Here is an 18,084-nt window from a genome sequence, read left to right as displayed (position 1 = left end):
TTAAGAAAAATATCACACATATGATCTGTCAGATATCACTGAAAACATTTGGTGGCTTTTGTCATGCATCTTAGAAAATTAAGCTACCTACCAAATGGGTCTTTGCAAATTATAGAATCTGATGAAGGCCCTGGGTCGCTCTCGCCAATTTCATTTTTGGCTACAATACGGAAATGGTATTCCTTCTCAGGAGTGAGCCCAGAGAGGGTGTACATGGTAGTAGTAACTTGAGTTTCATGGCGTTTCCACTTCTCAGTGCCTGCTTCTCTAAGTTCAATAAAATAGCCAGTAACAGCAGAACCACCATCATACTTGGGTCTTCCCCATGCTAGAGCAACAGAGCTCTTTGTGACATCCAGAATTTCTGGTGGGCTACTTGGAGGTTCTGGTGGACCTATCAGTTTAAACAGATGATATGGTAAGATGATGCCATTCAGTCATTCATATTAAAAGGAGATGGTAAATATAAAATTCACAAATTTTTACAAACTGAAACACATGAAAATGAAACTCACACAGAGGTGTCTTTGGTGTCACACTTTGGTCTGATTTCAGATATCTGCTAGTGCCAAACTGGTTCTCAGCTGTCACCTTGAATTCATACTCAATGTTCTCTTTCAGTCCCTTCACAACCACAGATGTGTCAACCACCCTTGTATCTACTGTGTACCAGGCAGCTTTGGGAACCTTACGTCTCTCAACAATGTAGCCAAGTATTTCTGAGCCACCATCATCTGCAGGAGGTTTCCAGCTTACTTTTACAGAATGAGCTTGTATGTCATCAAATCTAAGTGGACCTTCAGGTGGTGCTGGGGGCCCAATAATTTTCACTTTTATATGCACCATTTTTTTGCCACACTTATTCTCTAGCATGAGACTGTAGGTTCCACTGTCTTCTCTGATGGCTTCCTTGAGTACAAGCTCAGTGTTATCTTCACTGGTAGCAATCATTGATTTCTGGGGAAGCTCACAACCGTCTTTTGTCCATTTGCAGATAGGGTTTGGTTTGCCCTTGATGGGTATGCATAGCCTGATTACTCCACCCTGCCTGACAATAATGTCATCTTTGTACTTGGTTTCTAGATCGTAAGAAGGAGGTTCTGGAAAAAAGTGTGTGAAATAGCTGTTACACTTATGTGTATTCAAATTGAACGACCAAAAGCAGAAGAGTAAAAATTTATTACATTCTTACCCAGCATCTCTGTAACTTTGACAGTGCCTGGGACTTCAGCAGGTTCCCCTGATCCACCGGCATTACAAGCCAATATACGGAATTTGAACTCCTCACCCTGTGGCATCTGCGTGAGTGTGTACTCACAGATCAATGAGGGCGTTGTGTTACATTTGATCCAATTGAACGAACCAACCTTCTGCATTTCTATTAAATAGCCCGTGACTTTGGAGCCTCCTTCCTCATCTGGTGGACTCCAGGCCAGAGACACAGATGTCCTTGTTGTATCTACAACTCTAGGGTTTTGTGGAGACCCAGGGGGATCTGTCCAAAAATAAAATATTACATATAACATATTTAAATGTTATATGAACAACTTTCAAAAACAACTATGCTCTATGAAATTTTTTTTTTTAATACAATCCAAAAATGTAACCTACCGACAGGATCTGTTGCCACCGCAGGTTTCGAGACAAGGCTGGGTTTTCCAATACCCCTAGAGTTAATGGCTGTAACTCTGTGTTCATACTCAAGGCCTTCAATCAGACCAGTAGATCTGTATCTGGTCATCGTCACTGGATTCTTGTTAGCACGCACCCATCGATCAGCTCTGACTTCTTTACGCTCAATGATATATCCAGATACCTTGGAGCCCCCGTCTTCATCAGGAGGGAGCCAGGCAATAGTCATGCCATCTCGAGAGACGTCAAACACATCTGGTCTTCCAGGTGGCCCAGGTATAGCTATAAATGGCAAACAAATCTCCTCAATCAATCCCTTGTGGAAACTTTGACATGTTTAAAACATTGCTATTTATTAAGAAAGCCACTTACTCTTGGTGCTCTTGCATACCACGAGATCAGACTGCAAGAATGATCCAGTGCCAAAGCGATTTGTGGCAGCGACACGGAACACATACTCATCTCCCTCAGTCAGATTGGTGAACTTGTAGGTAGGTCTGCTCACAGATTCAGACACAGGAATCCATCCCGGACGATGAGCATCGCGCATCTCAACATTATAGTTAGTGAGAGGGGCACCACCATCTCTCTGGGGTGGATCCCAGGAAATAGTGACAGATGTGGCGTCGATCTCATCAAACCTGACTGGACCTGTAGGCTCATCAGGTTGGTCTGACAGAAAGAGGATTTATGTCATTAATCATTTACTCTTTCTTGTCTTCAGAAATATCATTCTATCAAATCTTTTAAGTGAAATATGTCAAATTTCATTCTCACCTAGAATGATCACTTTGATGATCTCTGAGGCACTTCCCATGGCATTATTCAACTCAAGTGTGTAATCGCCTGTGTCATCAATTGTGGTATTGCTCACCGTCAACTTGGAATATTTTCCTGTGCTTTCAATCTTGACACGTTTATGTATTTTCAATTTTACATCACCAAAGTACCATGAACAGACCGGAGGAGGTCTACCGATGATTGGCAGGCACAGTTCAATTGGTTTCCCTGCCAACAAACTGATAGACTTCTGAGGAATGGCAGACAGATCAATCTTGGGCAATACTGTAAAAGGAGTTAAAAACAAATTAGATATTACACAAAAAGGTATGTTACAAATATAGTACATCTTTATATTCTAGTCTGATAGTATTAGTTACCGAAACACAGACGAATATGCAATTTTAATAATAAATTTACTCATTTACCTCTTTGTTCTTGGACAGTTACAGCAGTTACGATCTCTCTTGGTTCACTTACTCCCCTACTGTTCATGGCTCTGACCCTGAAAAGGTACTGCTCATGCTCATTCAGAGAAACAATGGTATGCTGGAAATCTGTCATCTTCAAAGTAGCCACCTTCATCCACTTGTCTATTCCAAATCGGCAAGCTTCAATTACATAGCCAGTAATCCTACTGCCACCATCATGAAGTGGTTTTTCCCATGCCAATGTAACAGTGGACTTTGTGATATCTACAATGTCCAGTTTCTGTGGAACCATGGGTACCTCACATACTAGCACAACGTCACTGGTTTCACAAGGCTCACCAATACCGTATATGTTCTCTGGCAAGACTCTAAAGTAATAAAGCATTCCTTCTGTAAGACCTGTGATTCTGTATGATGTCTTGTGACATTTAGATGTCACTGTCTTATAGGCTCTCATTGATGTGTCCCGTCTTTCAATAATGTAGTTATTAACTGGTGCTCCACCATCAACACTTGGAGCATCCCAAGCAATCAAAGCTGAATCCTTTGTGAGTTCCTTAATTTTAAGAGCTCCAGGTGGCCCAGGTGTATCTGAAATGCAGAAAAAAGAAGTTTCCAGCCTTTTCTGATAAATGCTTACTGCTACAAAAAACACAGACATTACTAGATCTTGATTATGGGGTCTTACCATAAATCTTCACAAGAATACTGGCTGACTTCTTTCCCGATGAATTATCTGCTTCAATGGTGTATTTGCCAGCATCATAGCGATGTACTTTGTCTATAATCAAAGTCGAGTGATGCTTGGTGACTTCAATAAATCCTCTGTTCTGAAGATCCACATCAGGTTTGCTCCAAGTGACAACTGGAGTAGGTCTTCCAGTCACAGTGACACACATTCGGAGCAAACTGCCAGCTCTTAAGCAGATAGTCTTCTTCAGCTCATCAGAAAGCTCAAGATCAGGTGCTTCTGTTTGGACAAACCAGTATAACATTTTCATGTGATGTCTTTATTTTACTCCTCATGCCCAAAGGCTAGTTATCTGGTTAAATAGCAGTACAGAAATACAAAGTTGAAAAGTATATATTAATTATGAAAAGAATTAAATTAATCATTAAAGAAAAAAGATTTTTAAAGACAAATACCTTTATTCTCATAACTTACCTAGCTCCATTACATGTGTAAAATGAGTTTTATTAAGCTGTGTAGTATATCACATTTACATTTAATGTATTTGGCAGACACTTTTGTCCTAAGTTATGTACAAGTGAGTGAAATAGCACATTACAGCTAGGTTAGGCATAAATGCAGCTAGTCTGAGCTTCCAGTGAATGCCTAGTTAATATCAAGCATCTAACCATGTACTGTCACAAAAGGGTTATGATTTCTCTCACCGAGTCTCTCCACAGGCTCCGTTTCACTGCAGGGATCACTGAAATCCCCAGTACCATTGACATTAATTGCAGCTACTCTGAAGACATATTTCTTACAGCTGGCAAGACCTATAACGGTGTATTCCGGCACCCTCAGTGTTTTTTCATGAGCTTTACTCCACTGCTCTGCTCCTACTTCTTGCATTTCAAGCACATAACCTATCACATCTGCACCACCATCTTCTGTTGGCCTCGTCCAAGCCAGGCTGACGCTGTCCTGTGTTGTGTCCGTCACTCTTGGGATTGAGGGAGGAGCTGGCACAACTTGAAGAGAAATACAGTCAAGTCAGTACATTTATGTGCATTTCATGTAATGATTTATATGTTCAGTGATTTATACATTTGATATCCATATGACTAATATTTGACATTTGGGTTAATCTGCCTTGGGTGTTTTTTGGGCGTCACCACTTACAGGTCATCTCCCTGCACACAGCATAGAGGGACACTTCACTGGGCTCACTGTCTCCAGCTTCATTAATGGCCATAACACGGAACTGGTAAACGCCACCAGTCTGAAGACCAGTGACTTTGAATGAGGTGCCACTTATAGTGAAATCTCTGTTGACCTTTGTCCATCTGATGGCCTTCCTTTCATGTTTCTCTATTAAGTAATTGGTTATCTCACTGCCACCATTGTTCTCAGGCTTCAGCCACTCAATAGTGGCAGAATCATTTCCTATGGCTATAATTTCTGGTGCGCCTGGAGGGGACGGCACAGCTGTAATATAAGAAAGAACATTCGTTTAGCAGTCTCTCAAAAACAACATTTATATTATACAAAAACATAACTGCTTACCATACAGTTTGATCCAACATTTTATGCTTTACACATTTATAATTAGATCCATTAGTGAAAAGTTTGTTCTGGCTGACTATAGTGTAATGTCATTGTCATATTTAAGCAATATAATACATGCAATAAAATCAATTAAAAAAAAATCAGACTTACTGAATGTATTTCTGGCAACAACAGATTCAGACTGCAGTGGTATGCCAGAACCATACTTGTTTACACCTCTAACTCGGAAGAGGTATTCATGATTCTTTATCATCTTGGAGATGACACAAGATAGGCTCTTACACTCAGGTTCCATTATAACCCAGTTGAGACGGTTGGTGTCACGTCTCTCAACAATGTAATGTGAGATCTCATCTCCACCATCCTGCAATGGTTTCTTCCAAGACAAAGTGCATTTTTGCTCAGAAATGTCACTAATAGTGATCTTGTCTTCACAAGGTCCAGGTGAATCTACAAATGTGATGATGTTGGAATTAAATACAAACAACAATATTCAAAATAAAAATTCATTTCAGCCATTTTCCAGTCCACAGTAGGCTTCCTGAACACTTGAACACTTACCCAGGACTTTAACTTTTACTGTTGCAGTTTTGACACCACTGGCATTCTTCACTGTCAGGTTGTAAATTCCAGAATCGTTTCTGTCACAGAACTTAATGATAGCCATAGCACGTGTGTTAGTGTACTGTAAGAAGTACTTCTCACAAAGCTCTAGTTCTTTATCTCCTTTAGCCCAGAAGACCTTGGGGTCAGGTTTACCACCAACAGCAGCATCAAGTACAAGGTCTGACCCTGATCTAACAGTAAGTGTTCCTGCAAGAATTTTGCTGTCAAGTTCAACTGTAGGCGGACCTAAAGAAAAGAAAAAATAGTGAATCTGTTGTTTAATTATTGCTTTGTATAGGAAAACATGTCAAGTGTAAAAGGTCCCATGTATCTTACTGTATTCTGCCTTGCACTGCACGGAGCCAGTAGAAAGAGAGGGCAGGCTGTGAACTCCAGCTGTATTCTTTGCAATCACCCGGAACTCATAGACTTCACCCTCACCCAGAGCTGTCACAGTGAAGTTCATCTCTGTAATGTTTGTGTAGTTGCACTTAAGCCAGCGACCCTCACCTGTACTGGTGTATGGTTTGCGCTCTACAATGTAGCCCACTATCGGACTGCCGCCATCATTTAACGGTGCAGTCCACTTAAGGGATACAGTGGATCTCGTGACATTAGTCACTTCTGGTTTGCCAGCTGGATCTGAGTATGAGAGACATATAAACATATACTTAATTTCTTCTAAAGAAACACTGAACATGAAGTTACTGCCTCAAAGGAACTGCCTACTCACCAACTGGGTTCTGAGCCACCATTCTCTTGGAGGCTTCGCTTGGCTTGCTTAGGCCTGCAGCATTCATTGCATAAACTCTGAACTGGTACTCAAGGCCTTCAGAAAGTTCAGTCACTTTGTAGTAGCACTCAAAACATGGGACCTTGTTTTCTCTGACCCAAAGAATTGTGTTGCGTTCCTTCTTTTCAATCCAGTAACCATTCACCTTACTGCCACCATCATGATATGGCTCCTCCCAGCGAATACTCATGTAGTTTGCGCTCACAGAAAAGACTTCAGGCCGTGTGGGGGCACTTGGAGGAACTTTAATAAAAATAAAGAAGCAACAATTCAAATCACATTTCACTTTAAATATATTCCAGTTATGCTATTTGCAAATCACCACAAAGAATACAAATAAATAATTTTGCATCATGAAGTTACACTCACCGAAGGGATGCTCAGCAATAATAGTCTCAGATTCAGTGGGCTTGCTTACACCAAATCTGTTTTCAGCTGAGATACGGAAAGTATACTGCATGTATTTAGTCAGACGGGAGACCTGGAATTTTGTGCGCTTCACACTAGAATTCACAAGCTGCCAGGCAGTAGAGCCAGATTCACGCTTTTCTATGATGTAATTGGTGATATCAGTGCCACCATCATCTTCAGGTGGTTCCCAAGTCAACACACAGGACTCTGATGTGATTGATGAGACCTGAATGGGTCCTGTGGGTGCACTTGGTCTGCCAATAACATTGACAGTGACTGTAAAGGTTTTGGATCCAGCGATATTTTCAAGGTTAAGGAAATATTTGCCTCCATCACCCCTCATGCACTCCTTGACTATCAAGGTGGTCCTGTCTTTTGTGGTTTTAAGTGAGACTCGGTCCGTCTCCTTAAGTCTCATTTCTTCAAGCTTCCAAGTCACCTTAGGCACTGGCCTCCCACTAATAGGAACGTCAATAGTGAAAGTAGTTCCTGATTTGCATGTAATAAGTTGCTCAGTAATACCACTGAGATCTGCAGTTGGCTCAATACGAGGTTCTTTAATGATGACAGATGCAAGTGCTTCTCTTGGTTCACTGAAGCCAGCATCATTCTTGGCCTTGACGCAGAATTCATATTCTGTGTTTTCGGCAAGGCCCTCAATGACCATACTTAGAGAATTAGTGTGACCACCAACAACCCAATTATTGGTGCCCTTTGCTTTGGTTTCAATAATATAGCCAATGATACGACTTCCACCATCATGCTCAGGTTTCAACCAAGCAAGGGTAGCAGTGGAATCTGTTGTGTCCACAATGTCCAGTCTCTTTGGTGGAGCAGGTTCTGCTGTGGCAATGACTGGATCAACAGTTTCAAATGCTTCACCCTGGCCATACTGATTTTCTGCACAGACTCTGAAGAAGTATGGAACACCTTCTAACAAATCAGTAACTCTTAACATTTGAACAGAGGACTTTCTGACTTCCTGCCAACAACGTCGGCTAGCCTCACGTTTCTCAACAATGTAGTGATGAATTCGAGCTCCTCCATCATTACTTGGGGCATCCCATTTTAGGGTCAGAGCTCCTCTTGTGACATCCATGAAGGAGAGTGGTCCAGGTTGCCCAGGTGAGTCTAACACTTTTACTATAAATGTTGTACAATTGCTGCCAGCACTGTTCTCAAGAGTGAGGGTGTATTGTCCAGAATCATCTCTATTACAATTGTCAATCGTCAAGGTAGTATAATTCTCTGTGGTGCTAACATCTGCCATTACACTAAGTTCTCCTTGTACCTTCTTCCATGTAGCTATAGGGACAGGTCTACCTTTGAAAGCAATATGCAGATGGACAATACCACCATTCTTCACAACATGTGTCTGTTTGAAACTTGCATCAATTTCAAACTCTGGACCTGAAAGCCTGTCCACAACCTGTACAGGTTCCAAAATCTCCCGGGCTTCTCCCTTCCCTGCTTTGTTTACCGCAAAGACACGGAATTTGTACTCTTCACCACTTGCCAGATCTGTTACAGTGTACCTATTAGTGGTACAATATTCAGTGTTGACTTTTTCCCATTCTTTTGAGGTTGCTTTACACTTCTCAATAGTGTATCCGATAATCTCCATACCACCATCAGATGCAGGTTTTGTCCATTCTAAACTGACAGATGTGTTTGTAGAATCTTTCACATTCACCACAGACGGAAGGGTGGGCACGGTGGTCGGTTCACAGCATTTTATAAGAACTGATGTATTGCTTGGTGTACTGATTCCGGCATCATTTATGGCCATCACTCGGAATTCATACTCATGACCTTCCGTAAGACTTGTCACTCTATGGGCTGGCTCGGTGATAGGCCTCCTTGACAAAACCTTTATCCAGCGCAAAGTCTTCTTCTCACGTTTTTCTAAAATGTAGTATTTAATTGCACTTCCTCCATCAGAGCCCGGGGGTTCCCAGGACAATGTAATGCTGTCACCTGTAATACCGGTTGAATCAGGTGTGCCAGGAGCATCAGGAACAGCTGTAAGAGAAATACATACATGTTTATTGAATGTGGTTTAAATGTATGTTTAATACTTATCACATTAAGCTTAAATTAACAAGCTGGACTTACTATACTGCATTTGGGCTATGATTGGGTTAGATTCCAATGGCCTGCTTGCACCGAACTTGTTGACGGCAGAAACACGGAACTGATATTCATTGGTCTTGAGCAGCTTTGTAGCATTGTATGAGCAGGTATCACACTGGTCTGTTACGAGAGTCCAGGAGATTTTGGAAGTTTCCCGTTTCTCAATGATATAGTGCGTGATGGGGGAGCAGCCATCATTTTCAGGGGGACTCCAAGACAGGGTTGCTTTTCCTTCTGAGATGTTTGTGAAGGTAATAGGCCCTGAAGGCTCACCAGGTTTATCTGATTTGAAAAAATGAATGAGACATAAACATTATTTTCTTCACACTTAAGTTGTATTATAGTAGTTATAATATGACATAATTGAACATATAATAAATCACAATATTTTTTTTAAAATACAAACCTAGAACTTGGACATTAATCTTCTCCTTCTTAGTTCCAGAGCTATTTGTAGCTTCCACCCTGTATATACCACGATGACTACGGTCACCATCTCTGATGAAAAGAGTGCTTGATCCAGAAATTGTTGTAATTTCAATCATCATCCTTTTGTTGATTTCTGTTTCATCCTTAAACCATGTTACTTTAGGCACTGGCCTTCCAGTAACTGAAACTTTAAGTCTGATGCTTTCCCCTGCTTTGACTGTGAGACCCTCAAAGAGGTCCTTGCCAAATTCAATGTTTGGAGGAACTAAAAAAAAGAGTTTGGCATGTTATATTATAATTATGAAATAAAGGGTGTGTGTGTACATCTACACACACGCACACAACCACAGTCATGCAATCATATCTTTTTGGGCACCACTCATTCATTTCTATGGGAAAAATGCTAATGCTAACTATGACAACCTTAATCCCTACCCAGTCCTAACCATAACCATAAGTAACCAAACAAAATACAAGTTATTGCATTTTTAGTTTTTTCATTGCAGTCAGTTTTCCCAGGAAATTACCAATAAGGTAAAAAAAATGGGTATTCATCACGTTGTGTGGACATTTGGTCCCCGCAAGGTAAGGTATACCAGGACCCCCCGCCACACACACACACAAACACACACACAGAGTATGTAGTACCAGTTAAAAGTTTGGACACAACCTACCCTTTGAGTGGTTTATTTGTACTATCCTCTAGATTTTATAATAATTATATAAACGCAACATAAAAATTATAAAATAACATATATGAACTAGAAACGAAAATTGCTGAAGAAATTTTGAGATGGGCCTATTCTGCTGACCGTGGAAGAGCAGGTGCATTTACTTATTGATTTAATTATTAAGTCTTGTAGCTGTGGCAGGATCAGTGGCCAAATAGGAAATCTTTGACAGAAATGCATTGAAGTCAATGGGAGAGAACGAGGGATGAAAGACGAGTGCGGGTCAAGATGGTGGACTTCGGGTGTTGGGTGATGAGGCCTAAGGTTTAATACTGAGTTTTGTTGCTGTGGTATGAACGCTGGCCGAGTGGGAAAACTTTGACTTAAATACATTGAAGTCAATGGGCCATTCACTGGCATGAAAAAAGATGATCCTTACTACTCTTCACATGGTTAGTTAGGTATAGGCTAATGCTAGGTAAAAGTTAGCATTCAATGCATTCCTATGGGATTTTTAGTGTGTTTGAACGTGAATAACGTCGCCATGGCAACATAATCTGCGCAGAAAAGTAATAGCACACCTCACACCATGAAGTACTCACTTTTGATATATAGATTGCCTGGCTGCACGCTACGGTGCGACCCGCATTAATTGCTGAAAATCACGGAAGAATAATAATAAACTAGAAACAAAAATTACTGAAGAAATTTTGAGATGGGCCTATTCTGCTGACCGTGGAAGAGCCTGTGCTACTAATAAAATGGCTGGTCTGTGCACTGCTAGGTGATTGCTATGATTTTGGTAATTTGGTGCTATGGTGCTGCTAGGTGGTTGTTGTAGTGCCGCTAGGTGGTTGCTATGGTGTTATTAGGCGTTGCAATGGTGTTGGTAGCTGGTTGCTAAGTGGTTGCTAGGCGTTGCTACGTGGTTGCTATGGTGTTGCTATGCAATTGTAAGCGGTTGCTAGGCTGTTGCTTGGTGGTTGCTATGGTGTCGGAAGGCGTTGGTAAGATTTCGGTAGCTGGTTGCTAGGCATTGGTAGGTGGTTGCTATGGTGTTGCTATGCAATTATAGGTGGTTGCTACAGTGTTGCATGGTGGTTGCTAGGTGCTGCAAGGTGGTTGTAATGATGTCTGAAGGCGTTGCTATGGTCTAAGTAGGTGATTGCTAGGCATAGCTAGGTGGTTGCTATGGTGTTGCTAGGTGGTTGCTAGGTGCTGCAAGGTGGTTACTATGTTGTCATAAGGCGTTGCTATGGTCTCACTACCTGGTTGCTAGGTGGTTGCTAGGCATAGCAAATGGTTGCTATGGTGTTGCTATGCATTTTTTGGTGGTTGCTATGGTGTTGCTAGGTGCTGCAAGGTGGTTGCTATGGCATCAGAAGGCGTTGCTATGGTCTCAGTAGCTGGTTGCTAGGCATAGCTAAATGGTTGCTATGGTGTTGCTATGCATTGTTTGGTGGTTGCTATCGTGTTGCTAGGTGGTTGCTAGCTGCTGCAAGGTGGTTGCTATGGTGTCAGAAGGCGTTGCTAAGATCTCAGTAGCTGGTTGCTATGGTGTTGCTATGCATTGTTTGGTGGTTGCTATCGTGTTGCTAGGTGGTTGCTAGCTGCTGCTAGGTGGTTGTTATGGTGTTGCTATGCATTTCTAGGTGGTTGCTATGGTGTTGCTAGGTGGTTGCTAGGTGCTGCAAGGTGGTTAAGGTGTCAGAAGGCATTGCTATGGTCTAAGTAGGTGGTTGCTAGGCATAGCTAGATGGTTGCTATGGTGTTGCTATGCAACTGTAGGTGGTTGCTAACGTGTTGCTAGGTGGTTGCTATGGTGTTAGAAGGTGTTGCTCAGATCTCAGTAGCTGGTTGCTAGATGTTGCTAGATGGTTGCTATGGTGATGCTATGCATTTTTAGGTAGTTGCTATGGTGTTGCTAGGTGGTTGCTAGGTTGTGGGATGGCGTTCCTATGGTGTCAGTAGCTGGTAGCTAGCTATGTGGTTGCTATGCAATTCTAGATGGTTGCTATGGTGTTGCTAGGCATCGCTAGGTGGTTGCTACGGTGCTGCTAGGTGTTTGGTGATGAGGCCTGAGGTTGAATATTAAGTGTTGATGATGTGGCATGAACAGTGGCTGAATAGCACAACTTTGACTGAAATGCATTGAAGTCAATGGGAGAGAACGAGGGATGAAAGACGAGTGCGGGTCAAGATGGTGGTCTTAAGTTGTTTGGTGATGAGGCCTAAGGTTGAATACCGAGTCTTGTTGCTGTGGTATGAACACTGACCGAGTAGGAAAACTTCTACTGAAATGCATTGAAGTCAATGGGACAGAACGAGGGATGAAAGACGAGTGCGGGTTAGATGGTGGTCATGGGGTGTTGGGTGATGAGGTCTGAGGTTGAATACCGAGTCTTGTTGCTGTGGCATGAACACTGGCCTAGTGGGAAAACTTTGACTGAAATGCATTGAAGTCAATGGGAGAGAACGAGGGATGAAAGACGAGTGCAGGTCAAGGTGGTGGACATCGGATAAGAACATAAGAACTATACAAACGAGAGGAGGCCATTCGGCCCATCGAACTCGCTTGGGGGGAACTTAACTACTGTAATAGCTCAGAGATGTTAAAATCTCATCTAGCTCTGATTTAAAGGAACCCAAGGATTCAGCTTGCACTACATTATCAGGAAGACTATTCCATACTCTGACTACACGCTGTGTAAAGAAGTGCTTCCTTAAATCCAGTTTGAAATGTTCTCCCGCTAATTTCCACCTATGGCCACGAGTTCTTGTATTTGAACTAATGCTGAAGTAACTATTCGGTTGAACAGCATCCAAACCTGTTAGAATCTTATAGACCTGGATCATGTCCCCCCTCAGTCTCCTTTGCTTGAGGCTGAACAGATTTAGCTCAACTAACCTTTCCTCGTATGACATTCCTCTAAGACCAGGAATCATTCTTGTGGCCCTACGCTGCACCTTTTCTAAGGCTGCAATGTCCTTTTTAAGATATGGTGACCAAACCTGCACACAATATTCTAGGTGAGGTCTCACCAAGTAATTGTATAATCTTAGCATTACCTCCCTTGACTTAAACTCCACACACCTGGAGATATACCTAAACATCCTATTGGCCTTTTTTATTGCTTCCCCGCACTGGCGAGAATGAGACATGGAAGCATCAACATACACACCAAGGTCTTTCTCATAATCAGCTACCTTTATTTCAGTTGGTCCCATAAGATACCTGTACTTTATATTTCTGCTCCCTACATGGAGTACCTTACATTTGTCTATGTTAAATTTCATCTGCCAGGTATCGGCCCAGTCACTAATTAAATCAAGATCCCGCTGTAGCTGCTGAGCCGCTAGTTCAGTATTTGCTACACCACCCACCTTGGTGTCATCTGCAAATTTCACCAGTTTACTGTATATATTGATGTGTATATCATTTATGTAAATTAGGAACAATAGTGGTCACCATGGTAACATATTCTACCATGATATATTATTGCCTGGCTGCCTTGATATATAGATTGCCTGGCTGCACGCTACGGTACGACCCGCATTAATTGCCGAAAATCACGGAAGAATAATAAATAATGAAGAGTAATATGGGCCTTTCATTACATGAATAGGCCCATAATAAAGTTTTTTTTTGACTTTGAGAAGGAATTGCACGCAATCCGTAAGGTGTACCGAGACACCCGATATGTCAATCCGTCCGTCTAAGCTGTCTAAGTGAAAATGAGCTCCGTCCATTTCACGGGCAAAGCACAAGTTCAGAAAATGTAGTTTACTAGGTGAAGAGTAATATGGGCCTTTCATTGACATGAATAGGCCCATAATAAAGTTTTTTTTTCGACTTTGAGAGGTAATTGCACGCAATCCGTAAGGAGTACGGAGAAAATCGATATGTCAGTCCGTCCGGCTAGGCAAGACCTACGATTTGGCACCAAAGTCAGCTAAGTGCCTTTCACGGGCTAAGCGCAAATTGGGAAAATGTAGTTTACTAGGTGAAGAGTAATATGGGCCTTTCATTGACATGAATAGGCCCATAATAATAATAAAGTTTTTTTTTCCAATTTTTTTGAAGAGTGATTGAACGGAATGTGTAAGGTGCACCGAGACAAATATTTACCAATTCGTCCGTCTAAGTAAGCCCTTCGACTTGGCACTAAAATGAGCTCCGTCCATTTCACAGGCTGAGCGCAAATTTAGAAAAAGTAGTTTACTAGGTAAAGAGTAATATGGGCCTTTCATTGACATGAATAGGCCCATAATTACTAGGTGAAGAGTAATATGGGCCTTTCATTGACATGAATAGGCCCATAATAATAATAATAATAATAAATAAAGTTTTTTTTCGACTTTGAGAAGGAATTGCATGCGATCCGTGAGGAGACACTTGATATATCAATCCGTCCGGCTAGGCAAGCCCAAGATTTGGCACCAAAGTGAGCTCCATGCCTTTCACGGGCTCAGCGCAAATTGCGAAAATGTAGTTTACTAGGTGAAGAGTAATATAGGTCTTTCATGGACATGAATAGGCCCATAATAATAAATAAAGTTTATTTTTCGATTTTGAGAAGGAATTGCACGCGATCCGTGAGGAATACGGAGACACTTGATATATCAATACATCTGGCTAGGCAAGCCCTATGATTTGGCACCAAAGTGAGCTCCGTGCCTTTCACGGGCTCAGCGCAAATTGGGAAAATGTAGTTTACTAGGTGAAGAGTAATATGGGCCTTTCATTGACATGAATAGGCCCATAATAATAATAATAATAAAGTTTTTTTTCGAATTTGAGAGGCAATTGCACGCAATCCGTAAGGAGTACGGAGACAAACTATATATCAATCCGTCCAGCTAAGCAAGCCCTATGATTTGGCACCAAAGAGAGCTCCATGCCTTTCACGGGCTAAGCGCAAATTCGGAAAATGTAGTTTACTAGGTGAAGAGTAATATGGGCCTTTCATTGACATGAATAGGCCCATAATAATAATAATAATAATAATAAAGTTTTTTTTCGAATTTGAGAGGCAATTGCACGCAATCCGTAAGGAGTACGGAGACAAACTATATATCAATCCGTCCAGCTAAGCAAGCCCTACGATTTGGCACCAAAGAGAGCTCCGTGCCTTTCACGGGCTAAGCGCAAATTCGGAAAATGTAGTTTACTAGGTAAAGAGTAATATGGGCCTTTCATTGACATGAATAGGCCCATAATTATGTATTGACCAATAAGGTATTAAACAAAAAATAACTTCTTGTTGGGGGTAGGGGTAGTTCTGTGGGTTGGGGTTGGGTTACCAGTTCAAATCATAACTAGACCATTTCTAGCATGTTTAGGTAAGGTGGCCAGGTTATGTGATGTAATGTTCCATATTTCTCCTTTGAAGGTAGCTTGGTGTGTCCAAACTTCTGACTTGTACTATGTGTGTTTGTGAGTGTGTGTGTGTGTGTACATATTACCAGTAAATATACATACCATTTTCATCTCTGACTAGAATGTAGCCAGAAGACTGGGAAGGTGGACTGATAGTGCCAACAGCATTTCTTGCTGTGACTCGGAATTCATATCGCTCGCCACAAGCAAGACCCGTCACTGTGAAGTGACATTCATGGACATCAGAGAAGTTGCACTTCAGCCAACGGCCATCTCCTTGGCGTTTTTCCACATTGTAGGCCACAATTTTGCTGCCTCCATCGTGCTTAGGTGCATCCCATTTTAGTGTCACAGATTCACTTGTTATATCAGTATAATCTGGCGTGCCTGGTATGTCTAGAGTGGGGAAAAAAGTAGTCATTATCACAAATGTTCACATGAATACTTGTATTATGAGTGGCTATTGGTTGTATGACCTTGAATTTACATGAAATGTATAGCCTTATTTATAGCTTAATTAGCAATACCAAAACTAGTTTATAAGTACATATAAACAAAAGAAAATCACAAGAACTTTTCAGTCAATAAATCATCAATAGATGGGAGAGAAAAACTTTTTATGTTAAAAGGTCTTAAAGATTTATGCATATAATGGTAAGGCCTTGAAATATAAGGCCTATGAAATATAAACTTACCAACTGGAGATACTGCCGTGGTATACTTGCTGGCTTCACTCACTCGACTATATCCAGAGTCATTCTGCGCATAGACTCTGAACTGATACTCCAGTCCTTCAAGAAGGCCAATGATTCTGTAGTTTCTTTCAGTTATTATGACAGTGTTTACTTTTTGCCACATAACACTGTTTCTCTCCTTCCTCTCAACATGGAAGCCAATGATTGGTGAGCCACCATCATAAACAGGTTTGTCCCACTGAATTGTCATGCCATCATTAGTAATGTTGTATACCAATGGCCTTCCTGGGGGGCCGGGTGGTCTGAACTCATGTTTTGCAAGCACATTATGTGACACTAGAGGCTCGCTCACGCCATATCTGTTTTCTGCACATACCCTAAACTGATATCCCGTTCCTTTAATTAAGTTAGGCACCTTAAATGTAGTTCCAACCACAGCTGAACAAACCATCTTCCAGGTATCCTGGGAAGTGTCATGTTTCTCCACACTGTAGCAGGTGATTTCTCCACCTCCATTGTCATTAGGTTCATCCCAAGATATTATTATGCTTTCAGCTCTGATCTCATCAAATCGGATTGGGCCAATAGGTTTGGAAGGAGGTCCAAGAGCAAGGAGCTGGATATGGAATGATCTCCGGTTGACTTTATTATCAAGAGTAAGTGTATATTTTCCTCCATCGTCTTTTTTAACATCCTTGATCATAAGGGTCACCTTATTTTCTGTTTTCTTAAAGCGAATTTGGTCACTCTCCTTTAAAGGAAGGTTGTCTTTTAGCCACTCAGTAGAAGGCCTTGGCTTACCCATGTATGGAAGTTCAATATGCACTTTGTGTCCAATTCGCACGCTGAGTTCACCCTCTGGATATTCTGATAGGTCAGCCTCAGGAGGAATGATATAGTCTTTAACTATGATATGCTCAGACTCTCTAAAGTCACTCTGTCCCTTTTCATTCTTGGAACATACTCGGAATTGCATGACTGTTAGTTCTTTGAGCTTTTTAATCTCATATTCACAATGCTTGCTGGTCCCTGCAAATTCCCATGCTTCTTCGCTCTGGAGTCTTTTCTCAATGATATAATCATTTATAATGCTGCCACCATCATAATCAGGCTTCTTCCACTGCAATGTTACTGAGGTTTTCGTTGAGTCTTTCATTGAGATATCTTTCACTGGTCCTGGAGTCTCCGTGGCCTTTACTGGCTCTGTAGTACTACATGGATCACCAATGCCATTTTCATTCTCAGCTAAGACATGGAAGAAGTAGGAAGACTTCTCAGAGAGTTCATCAATCTCATATGCAGTAGTTGTACACTTAGCTACACTTGAGAATGATCGCTTGGTTGAGTCTCTCTTTTCAATGACATAATTAGTAATTGGTGCACCTCCATCAAGGAGAGGAGGTTCCCAGCTAAGAGTTACTTTGCCACGAGTGACATCCTTCAGCACCAGTTTCTGGCAAGCTGATGGAGTGTCAAGCACTTTAACAGACACGGTTACTGTTTTCGGCTCGCCTACACCATTATTAATGTGGAGGATGTATTTGCCAGTGTCATTGCGAGTGACCTGGTTAATGACAAGCAGTGTTGAAGATTCTGTGTTATGTATGTCATATTTTGGATCACTGCTGATGTTCTCTTCTTCCTTTTTCCAGATGACACTTGGTGCAGGTCTACCCTTTAGTGGAACCAAGATTTCCACATTTGTTCCTGCCTTCACCGTGTATTGTGTCCTCATAGCAATATCTTGGTCTATCTGAGCTTCCTCTGCAGGATAAGAAAAAATAATATAGGTGAACAGTTTGCTCAATGACTATATTACACACACACACACACACACACACACACACAAACACACACACACACACAAACACGTTGCCTTACCTGTCT

General features: G+C 41.6%; 1 protein-coding gene across 2 annotated transcripts in view; it reads right to left on the bottom strand.

The window, feature by feature from the left end:
* Nucleotides 1–18,084, bottom strand: part of LOC111852999 (titin-like) — a 131,161-nt gene that overhangs the window by 9,958 nt on the left and 103,119 nt on the right. For both annotated transcript variants that reach the window (XM_023829413.2, XM_023829414.2), the window contains exons 111-129: nt 16,198–17,961; nt 15,605–15,898; nt 9,429–9,716; nt 9,005–9,304; nt 6,848–8,911; nt 6,419–6,721; nt 6,022–6,327; nt 5,641–5,931; nt 5,230–5,529; nt 4,693–4,998; nt 4,239–4,541; nt 3,532–3,813; nt 2,841–3,434; nt 2,410–2,697; nt 2,005–2,304; nt 1,612–1,914; nt 1,193–1,495; nt 516–1,100; nt 92–394 (exon numbers count right to left, since the gene is read on the bottom strand). In XM_023829413.2, the coding sequence (XP_023685181.2) occupies nt 92–394; nt 516–1,100; nt 1,193–1,495; nt 1,612–1,914; nt 2,005–2,304; nt 2,410–2,697; nt 2,841–3,434; nt 3,532–3,813; nt 4,239–4,541; nt 4,693–4,998; nt 5,230–5,529; nt 5,641–5,931; nt 6,022–6,327; nt 6,419–6,721; nt 6,848–8,911; nt 9,005–9,304; nt 9,429–9,716; nt 15,605–15,898; nt 16,198–17,961 (9,477 nt within the window). The remainder of the gene's footprint in view (nt 1–91; nt 395–515; nt 1,101–1,192; nt 1,496–1,611; nt 1,915–2,004; nt 2,305–2,409; nt 2,698–2,840; nt 3,435–3,531; nt 3,814–4,238; nt 4,542–4,692; nt 4,999–5,229; nt 5,530–5,640; nt 5,932–6,021; nt 6,328–6,418; nt 6,722–6,847; nt 8,912–9,004; nt 9,305–9,428; nt 9,717–15,604; nt 15,899–16,197; nt 17,962–18,084) is intronic.

This window comes from Paramormyrops kingsleyae, chromosome 1, assembly GCF_048594095.1.
Source record: "Paramormyrops kingsleyae isolate MSU_618 chromosome 1, PKINGS_0.4, whole genome shotgun sequence".
Classification (NCBI taxonomy): domain Eukaryota; kingdom Metazoa; phylum Chordata; class Actinopteri; order Osteoglossiformes; family Mormyridae; genus Paramormyrops; species Paramormyrops kingsleyae.
Note: the sequence above shows the minus strand (reverse complement) of the source record. Positions and strands in the feature narration are given on the sequence as shown.